The 10,083-nt window shown below is 36.2% G+C and overlaps 1 protein-coding gene across 1 annotated transcript in view; it reads right to left on the reverse strand.

Moving 5' to 3' along the window:
- LOC144955905 (von Willebrand factor D and EGF domain-containing protein-like) overlaps nt 1–9,640 on the reverse strand; it is a 36,343-nt gene extending 26,703 nt beyond the window's left edge. Inside the window, exons 1-5 of the mRNA XM_078886165.1 lie at nt 9,526–9,640; nt 7,996–8,123; nt 5,596–5,721; nt 5,051–5,134; nt 1,267–1,402 (exon numbers count right to left, since the gene is read on the reverse strand). Of these exons, the coding sequence (XP_078742291.1) occupies nt 1,267–1,402; nt 5,051–5,134; nt 5,596–5,721; nt 7,996–8,123; nt 9,526–9,610 (559 nt within the window). The 5' untranslated portion in view covers nt 9,611–9,640. The remainder of the gene's footprint in view (nt 1–1,266; nt 1,403–5,050; nt 5,135–5,595; nt 5,722–7,995; nt 8,124–9,525) is intronic.
- Nucleotides 9,641–10,083: the final 443 nt, after the last annotated feature.

The raw sequence follows: 10,083 nt of genomic DNA on the forward strand, positions 1-10,083 counted from the left end.
ATCATCATCATCATCATCATCATCATTATTAATATTATTATTATTATTATTATTATTATTATTATTATTATTATTACTATTATTATTATTATCATTATTCTTATTATTATTATTATTATTATTATTATTATTATTATTATTATTATTATTATTATTATTATTATTATTATTTAGCATCATCATCATCATCATCATCATCATCATCATCATCATCATCATCATCATCACCATTATTATTATTATTTATTATTATTATTATTATTATCATTATTATCATTATTATTATTATTATTATTATTATTATTATTATCATTATTATCATTATTATTATTATTATTATTATTATTATTATTATTATTATTATTGTTATTATTATTATTATTATTATTATTATTATTATTATTATTATTATTATTATTATTATCAGCATCATCATCACCATTATTATCATTATTAATATTATTTTTATTATTGTTATTATCATTACTATTATTTATTACTTGTACGAATGACGAGGCACTTCCTTACTTCAAATCGCGATTCGATTGTAAATCCGTAAGTACATCCCCCCCCCTCTCTCCATCCCTCCCTCTCTCTCTCAGTCTTACACACACACACACACACACACACAAACACACACACACACACACATACATACATACATAAGCGCTTTGAGGTTTCGACGAAAGGCGCTATATAAATATGTGTCAGTGCATGACATAATCAGTCGGAAGGTGAAAATTTCGGATTTGTATTTCTTTTTTTTTCATTTTCTGAAAGTGAAAGATCATTCCCAAGAGCATTTTAATCTTTATTTGAAGTAAATCGGGATATTTTTCATGAAGTTATGGTCAATATATGGGAAAGGTATCCAGCAACTTTTCTCACATTTCATACTTTTACAATTTGACTATCTGTAAAAATGTTTATAAGTGAAATTAAACTTTGATATTTCCCGAAGATGTACAAAAAGGGTTGATTTAATCTTTTATGACAAGAACTCATTTTTGATAACAATTGCCCTTCTAACTAAACTTGGCAATATCTCAATTCAAGTCTTTTCACCTTTCGACTGATTATGTCATTCATTGTAACATGTGCTTATTATTATTATTATACACACACATACACATAAAATAATCACCCCTCTCCTCCGCACGCCCCCCCCCCCCTCCCCCCAACCTCCCTCCCACCCCCCATACACACACACACACTCACACACACACACACACACACACACAACAACTGATATAATTTCTTACTTACTTCTGTGAGTTCCAATCTGAAGGTCAAGGTCGAGACAGCATGAGCCAAATGACCTTTCACACAGGATTGGAACAGTGGACACTAGAGTAAGATTGGCTGTATCGCCCTCCGTCACCGTCAGATTGTTGGTAATGGCCTGGCATTGGGATACACGAATGAAGATGACGTCATTCAACTCCTTGTCATTATTCTTACTTTTGTTTGAGTGATTAGTTATCACTACAATATTCCCTCGAACAGACTTTTAAGATTAAGTGTTTTGATACGATTCAACTGGCGGGTAAAATCAGTGCGTATTTCACCTTAACGCATAGCATTATTCAACAAAGCAGCGAGTAACAGGATAGGATTTGTTATAAATACGAGATATTGTAAAACACGAGCAAATCTACCGGCGCATAGTAAAGTCCTTGGAAAAGGCTCTTTACTCACAGTCTCTCACCATATTCAGGTGTAAAATGAGTACCTGGCCGTTAATAGCGTTATCTCTGTCGAAAATAAATTTGCAAAATATCGCCTAACAGACACCATGTCCTATATGTTAAGTTTTGGTGTTGGCTAGGGACACTTATAAAGCGCTTTGAGCACAGTTAGAGGAAATTGCTCTATATAAATGCCCTAATTTTGGATATTTAGATTCACAGCTCTTCTATAATTAAGTAGCCAGACCTTTCTAGAATGAGATAAACCCATAATGACATAAGAATGTTAAAATAACGAGCTTTTATATAGAGCAATATCCACTAAAAGTGCTCAAAGCTCTTTACAAAGGGTCCCTGACCAACAGCAACACGTAACATGTGGAACATGACGCCTGTTTAGCAATATTACTTTTTTTTCGACAGAGACGTCAACGCTGTTAACGACTCATTTTATACTTGAGTACGGTGAGAGAATGTGAGTAAGGAGCCTTTTCCAAGGACTCAACTATGCGCCGAGCGAGACTCGAACCCAGGACCTTCCGATCCGAAAGTGAGTGTCATACCACGAGACCACATAGCCGCATAAGACTAATGTAAGTATTCACTGAACCGGAACATACCATTGGAAAGATGCCATCTTGTTTTCTGACAACACTTTAGGGCAGACCGGCCCAGTACTACGAAACATTCGTAGAATTAGGGATTTTTGGCTCCAGCTAGACAACTGCATAGACGTTTTTAAAAGGAACAACCGAAGTCGTCAATCACTTACCATCAGCAAAAGAAAATAATAAAGCTAAAAATAGACAAAGAAAGGAATGACACACACCTGGAACACAACAAGCAGGATCCAATCCATGCCATTCAGCGAAGTAGCCAAGTCACTCTATTCCGCCTCCGAACAGGACATAATAGACTAAGAGGACATATGTTTACAAAGCTAGGTATTGGAACAACCCCTTATTGACCATGTGGAACCGACCATGAAACCACTTTACATGTGCTTATGGATTGCCCATTATACAACGTGCAACGTTCGAACCACTGGGTCACCCCTACAACACTCAACACAAAGCTCTATGGTGAGGCTGAGGACCTAAAGCGGACCACAGACTTCATAGCAGATATCGGACTGCAGCCATAGATGTCCATCAGAGGAAGGAAGAAGAAGAAGAAGAAGAAGAAGAAGAAGATTCAATAAATCCTGTTGAAAATGAGACTTTGGTTGCTTAGAAACTGTATTTTGGACTTTGGGGCAAGTTTTCTATTATGCCGGGAGCAAATTATTGATTTGTTGTGATCTTTTCATTTTATTTATTTATTTATTTTTTTGCCTTGGAAATTACGATTTTTAAAACATTTCCAGTAGGCAGATCTGCTTTAGGGTGACGTAAGAATCCACGGAAGCGGAAGACTTTCATAGATAAACATTCATAGGGATGAATGAAAAGTCGTGACGTCAAAATCTATTCAATACAGTTAAACGGCTAGGTACTCATTGTACACGCCGAGTACGATGAGAGGTATTGAGTAAAGAGTCTTTACATTATTATTATTATTATTATTATTATTATTATTATTATTATTATTATTATTATTATTATTATTATTATTATTATTATTGTTGTTATTATTATTACTATTATTTTTACTATTATTATTATTATTATTATTATTATTATTATTATTATTATTATTATTATTATTATTATTATTGTTATTATTATTATTGTTATTATTATTATTATTATTATTATTATTATTATTATTATTATTATTATTATTATTATTACTATTATTATTATTGTGACAACATCAAAGTGGCCAATTGAAAACAGGATGTGGTATAATTTGTTCTTGTGTTCAATTCCTTTGTAGTCCTCCCTGCCTAGTCATTCGGCCCTTGGGGCCTTGGAGCTGTAGATTAGATTATCCCGGCGGTTTCTATAGCGTGAGACGGACAATAGCAATTGCTTGCTACCTCTTGGATAGGACGCTAGTCTATAACAACGTACTTTCCGTCAGATCTATCAGACCCATCTACTCAATCACTGCTGAGTTGACAGGGGGTCCAAATTTTTTTTTCAAAATCTCGACGGCACCCGGGATCGATCTTGGTCCCTTTGCGTGTGAAGCGAGTGCTCTACCAACTGGGCTATCGGGACTCCATTCAATTTACGACCAGTAGGATTTATATTTCCCTAGAGCATGACTAACAACTGCTCTCTTTTCGCTTTCTTTTGGTTATCGTGGCCTTGCATCGGGACCTCATTTTATAGGAAGTGTCATACTAGACCCCGAGAGCAATATAGTAGTAGTAGTAGTAGTAGTAGTAGTAGTAGTAGTAGTAGTAGTAGTAGTAGTAGTAGTAGTAGTAGTAGTGGTAGTAGTAGTAGTAGTAGTAGTAGTAGTAGTAGTAGTAGTAGTAGTAGTAGTAGTAGTAGTAGTAGTAGTAGTAATAGTTGTTGTTGTTGTAGGAGGAGGAGGAGGAGGAGGAGGAGGAGGAGGAGCAGTAGTAATAGTAGTTGTAGTAAGCCTTGCAGTCCGAATGACGCTTGCTGAGAATTGTGTGATTCAGTCAAAGTCGATGAGTATAGCTGCTTTCTCCATCCAAGTTGTTAATCGTTTCCATTGGTCACGGTCCTGGGCCAGAGTTTTGAGGCTGTCAAGATCTTGTTGTGACTTTAGTACGGAGGACACTGCAATATTTCTTAGTTCTTCAGGGATTAATTCGGCCTCATCTGAATCCAGAAATTTCTGATATGTAGAGAGATCAAATATATAGGGACGCGAAACTTCAGTGGCAATAGGGTTTTAATAGCAGAAGATGGTCATCTATGTCAGGTCGTGTCAGGTCGGTAAACATCATCTCGCTCATCATGTTCGTATTATATTATTGAATACAATTGAACTTTGGCAGGGGTTTTAGGTGCTTCCTATATTTATTCAGTTGGGTGATTTATTCTCACTAAATTCTCTCTAGATTATAGATAGATCGAAGTTGACGTCACTCCGGCCTTTGTTATTGTTTTTTTTTTTGTCATCCGCGTTTATGAGTAATTCTCACTAAACTGTATTAACCAGACTATAGAAGTTCAAGGTTACACATAGTTTTGTGTGTTGGTCCGTTATATTTTCGGATGGCAATGTTGTGAGCTTCTTAGCCAAGCGCATACTATCCATAAACTTTTTGTGTACTTGGACGATTGATATAACGGGCAGAAAAGGTGCGTATTTTATTTAAACACATGCCATCAATTCTCAAATTTCATGTTTACCGACTTGACATGAAGAAGTCCCCGAGTTTCATGTCTCAATATTATCATTTTAGTCTCGGCTAACGCCCAGGAAGGCAAACCTACCCGTATTCCCAGGAACTTTTGCTCACTGGTGCTGGTGAGTACTTTCTTGGATCCTGCAACGTGGGCGCTCAACTCACATTGGTACTGGCAGGAGAGGGAAGGGGGGGGGGGGAGTTGGAAGGGGGTGAAAATGAAGGGATGGGGGGAGGGGGGGGGGGAGAAGGGCATGGATATAAAATTAAATCTATAATATAGAATGAATTAAATTGACGACAATCAGCATTTTAATATTCTTTTTAGACCGCCAGATGGGTGATAAAGGATTATTTATTCATTTATTTAATTATTTATTCATTTATCATTAACTAATTGATAAAATTTATTCATACATTTTATTTCTTTATATTTTATATTTACTAATTTCTTCTCTTGTCTACTTATTCAAATATTGAATTTAAAAAATTATTTCTTAATTTATTATATTATATCATTATTGATATTATATCATGTATTTATCAATGCGCCATTTGATTAGGTCAATGGAGATGAGAGAGTGTTTCCAACATGATTTTTGAATGAGTAGAAATAATGAAAAGACAACTCACATCTTTGTTCATGTTTTTGTCAATTCCAGAGTCGTAAGACAGTGATGTCTTCCCCACGGATACCTCAGTAGTGCTCAAGTCTTTGTCCACCAACGGCACTTTCCCCGCCATGATGCGTACGTGGTACTGGAATGACAGGAGGTCAAAGTATTCTGGTAATCGTCGTCGTCGTCGTCGTCGTCATCATTATTGTAATGATATTTTTCGAATCTCTCTCAACTTTACCACGATTGTAAATAAACCAATACATATTCTCAATACCTACTCTCACACCGTCGTCATGTGTTAATCGTTATCGCCCTAGGCACAATTTAAAAAGACCATGTGTTATAGCTACGGAGTTGAAACTGCTTAATTCACACCTTGGTGCTAGGCGAGATGGTCCATGTGGTTGTCCGTCAATGCAACGGGCACACATAACCGACCTATTTAGCAATCAACAAGATTACAGACGCTAACAGAGATGACACATAGAACACAATTGGTCTAACGAAACCACCAGTGATGGACTAGGCAAGGCCAAATCCTGGAATATTATTGGTTCCTTGCGATTCACCAACTCCCGAGAGAAATACATATAAACGATAACAGTGATCAATATCGCTCTCTCCCATTTAATCTGCTTAGAGCTCACTACTTCTACAGGGAACTCAAAAATTCTTCATAGCGAGAAAGATGTGTGAATGAGGGTAGGTGATGGACATACATTGTGTAAAAATTAATTAATGCCAATTAAACTAGTGTGTGTACGAGTAATAATTAATATTGTGTTTCGCCTGGCCGTAAGTAGAAACAACAAAAAATAAATGAAATCAATAACTCATGTTTTTAACAGTAATTGATAACTCGTGTTGTTATAAAATATTCATTCACTATACTTATCTATGTATTCATGTATGTATGTATGTATGTATTTATTCTTGTATGTTTGTATGCCTTTTAAATGAATGAATTACATTACATGAATTACATTTACTAATGTACTGTCGCTAATACACGATAGTTCTATTTAGTATTTATATGCATTGATTATTATGTTCTCATTGATAAATATATTTCCCCATCCCACTAATTTTCATGTGTCCCGTTAATTAAATTACCGATGAACATAACTTTAAATCAGTGGGGATGTCAAGGGTATTAATTGAAATCCATCACGACCCCACTATTCATAGGAATATTAAAATGTTGCAACCTAGTCAAAGAGTTGCTCCGGTATTTTCACAGATCGGTTACCAACCAAACCTGCATCGTTAAATGACAAACATATATCAGGTTACCGACCAACCATGCCCCTGGAGAACAATTTAATATCCATTTGGCTACAAGTGATACAGAGTGGAATCTTACAAGCAATCCACTGAAACTACCGGAATGAAACGGCCTGTCTCATATAACAGAAGAAACCTTGGCGCCGCCATCAGTAACATCAAAGAAAAGCACCATTACAAAGAAAAATGAATAGTTTGTGATACGGGATGAAAATGAAATACCCATAGGCTAAATTTAATGAATTAAAACCAGCACTATTATTCTTTGGCTAATTATGTGTTAACTTGTTATTGTATGAGGCAATTCTGTTGATTTATATTAAAATACTTTTCTTTAACGGGAATTAATATTTACCTTCTGAACCTACCTATCCCCATATAACGTGCCAATAATCTACCACTTCTTCTACTACATATTTCTTTAAACCTACAAACATTCTTTTACAATCAGTCAAGTTGCAGGACCTTTTTACCCGACTATAACAGGGAAAAATAAAAGTGGCAACAGATAACTAGTCTAAGGCGAAACTATCTGACTCCTATCTACTTGCCACTCTCCTACATAGACGTGACAATTATCATCATCATCATCATCATCATCATCATCATCATCATCATCATCATCATCATCATCGTCGTCAACGTCGTCATCATCATCATCTTCACCATTATCATCATCATCGCCATCATCGTACCCATCATCATCATCGTAATATCATCATCATCATCATCATCATCATCATCATCATCATCATCATCATCATCATCATCATCATCATCATCACATTCATCATCATAACCATCATCATTATCATCATCAACATTATCGCCCTAGCTCACTTTCCGGCGCTGCACTGCATTGCGGCTGACCAAAGACTTATTCCAGTCTTCCCTTTAAACCACACTTGAAAGAAGGCTCGGGTTTCGCCCTTCTTAGTGCATCAACGATTATCTTTACTTCGATATCAGAAGTAGGAACAATTTTCTGACCTTTTTGTTTTTATTATTATTAAAATTATTTGGCATTAAAGAATTTTGACATTAAAGCGATGTAGCATTAAAGTGATTTGGCATTACGTGATTTGGCAATACGTGATTTGGCAATAAAGTGATTTGCATTCTGACTGACCTTGACATTGGAATTGGGGTTACTGTTCTGCACTTGGTTGACGAACTGGGTAAAATTACATTCTATATGGAACGATTTGCCGTTGTTGTCTCGGATGGCATTGGATAAGCTGACGTCATTTCCGGCATCTGTGGGAAAAGGCGGGAATCAACGTGTATTTATTATTATTATTATTATTATTATTATTATTATTATTATTATTATTATTATTATTAATTATTATTTATTATTATTATTATTATTATTATTATTATTATTATTATTATTATTATTATTATTATTATTATTATTATTATTATTATTATTATTATTATTATTATTATTATTATTATTATTATTATTCAGACCTGCAAATCCAAATTGATGTTCCTATGCCTGTCAAGCTATTGACTCAGATGTCTTTTTTACTATTATCTCATAGTATGAGTCTCGGGTTATTCAATCAACATACAGTACATACAATTTTCAAAGTTATGTAATTCATTAAATAAATAGTTCAAATAGAGTTATTTTTTTTTTACACACAAATTTTAAATAATGCATATTATGCCCCTGAAACCAACTATTGATCGTCAACTGACTTTCCAAGACTTTTCAACTCCAGAGAGGACCTACAGAATTTCTCTGTCGTCGATCTGGAATGTCCTAATGTACGTATGTCTTTATTGATTTTTGTTGTTGGCTGAAGAAGGGTTTTGAGCCCGAAATGTTCCATGTTTGGTAGTATTTTGTTCGGGTTTTTTTTCCATTTTTTTAATTTGAAGCTGTTATTTTCATTTTTGTTGAGTCCTCGTCTGCGGGATGATGTATAGAGAGAGAGAGAGAGAGAGAGAGAGAGAGAGAGAGAGAGAAAGAGAGAGAGAGAGTTGGAGAGAGAGAATTGGAGAGAGAGAGAGTAAGAGAGAGAGAGAGTTGGAGAGAGAGAGGGAAAGAGATAGATAGAGTTAGAGAGAGTTGGAGAGAGAGAGAGTTAGAGAGAGAGAGAGAGAGAGAAGAGAGAGAGAGAGAGAGAGAGTTGGAGCGAGAGAGAGAGAATTGGAGAGAAAGATAGTTGGAGAGATATATACTTAGAGAGAGAAGGAGAGAGAGAGAGAGGGGGGGGGAGAGAGTGATAGAGTTGGAGAGAGATAGAGTTAGAGAGAGAGAGAGAGAGAGTTAGAGAGAGAGAGAGAGAGAGAGAGAGAGTTGGACAGAGTTGAAGAGAGAGAGGGAAAGAGAGAGAGAGAGAGATAATGTTAGAGAGAGAGAGAGAGAGAGAGAGTTGGAGAGAGAGAGGGAAAGAGAGTGATAGAGTTAGAGAGAGAGAGATAGAGTTAGAGAGTTAGAGAGAGAGAGAGAGAGAGAGAGAAAGAGAGATGTAGAGTTAGAGAGAGAGGGAGAGAGAGTTGGAGGGAGAGATAGAGAAATTTGGATAGAGAGAGAGTTGAAAGAGAGAGAGAGAGAAAGAGAGAGAGAGAGAGAAAGAAAGAAAGAAAGAGAGAGAGAGAGAGAGAGAGAGAGAGAGAGAGAGAGAGAGAGACCCAAATTTACCGACAGTTCCAATCCCGAGGAAACAGAAAATGGCAACCACTAAGACCACCCGCTGACCACATCCTGGTCCACCGAAATCCGCCATGTCGGATGCTGCTGCCGCTATCAAACTGCGTGGCCGGGGCAAGACTGAGAGAATGGACACTAAGATTTGGACACAGAATGGTCAACACAACAACACACAGATGGAATATCGCCACCAACTGGGACACACGTAAACTGTAATATGCTGTAAACACGCTCTTATTTTGAAACCTGCAGATAACGGCGTGTTTTGACAAAGAATGACATATCGAAATAACCTAAGAATGGCCAAAAGTGATTTTAAAAGCAACACAGATTTCATGCGCACCGCAGAGGATCGTGATTCGTGGAGACAGCTGACCGGCAACGTGCTCAAGAGCACAAGCCATGATGGATGATGATGATGATGATGATGATGATGATGATGATGATGATGATGATGATGATGATGATGATGATGTCAGAGTGAAGCAGAAGCCAAACAGTGAGTCCCCTTGAGCCAATAGACCCATGGATCCGGAATTTACTCCGGTT

Source organism: Berghia stephanieae, chromosome 10, assembly GCF_034508935.2.
Source record: "Berghia stephanieae isolate SIO BIC M18660-M18661 chromosome 10, UCSD_Bste_1.3, whole genome shotgun sequence".
Lineage (NCBI taxonomy): Eukaryota > Metazoa > Mollusca > Gastropoda > Nudibranchia > Aeolidiidae > Berghia > Berghia stephanieae.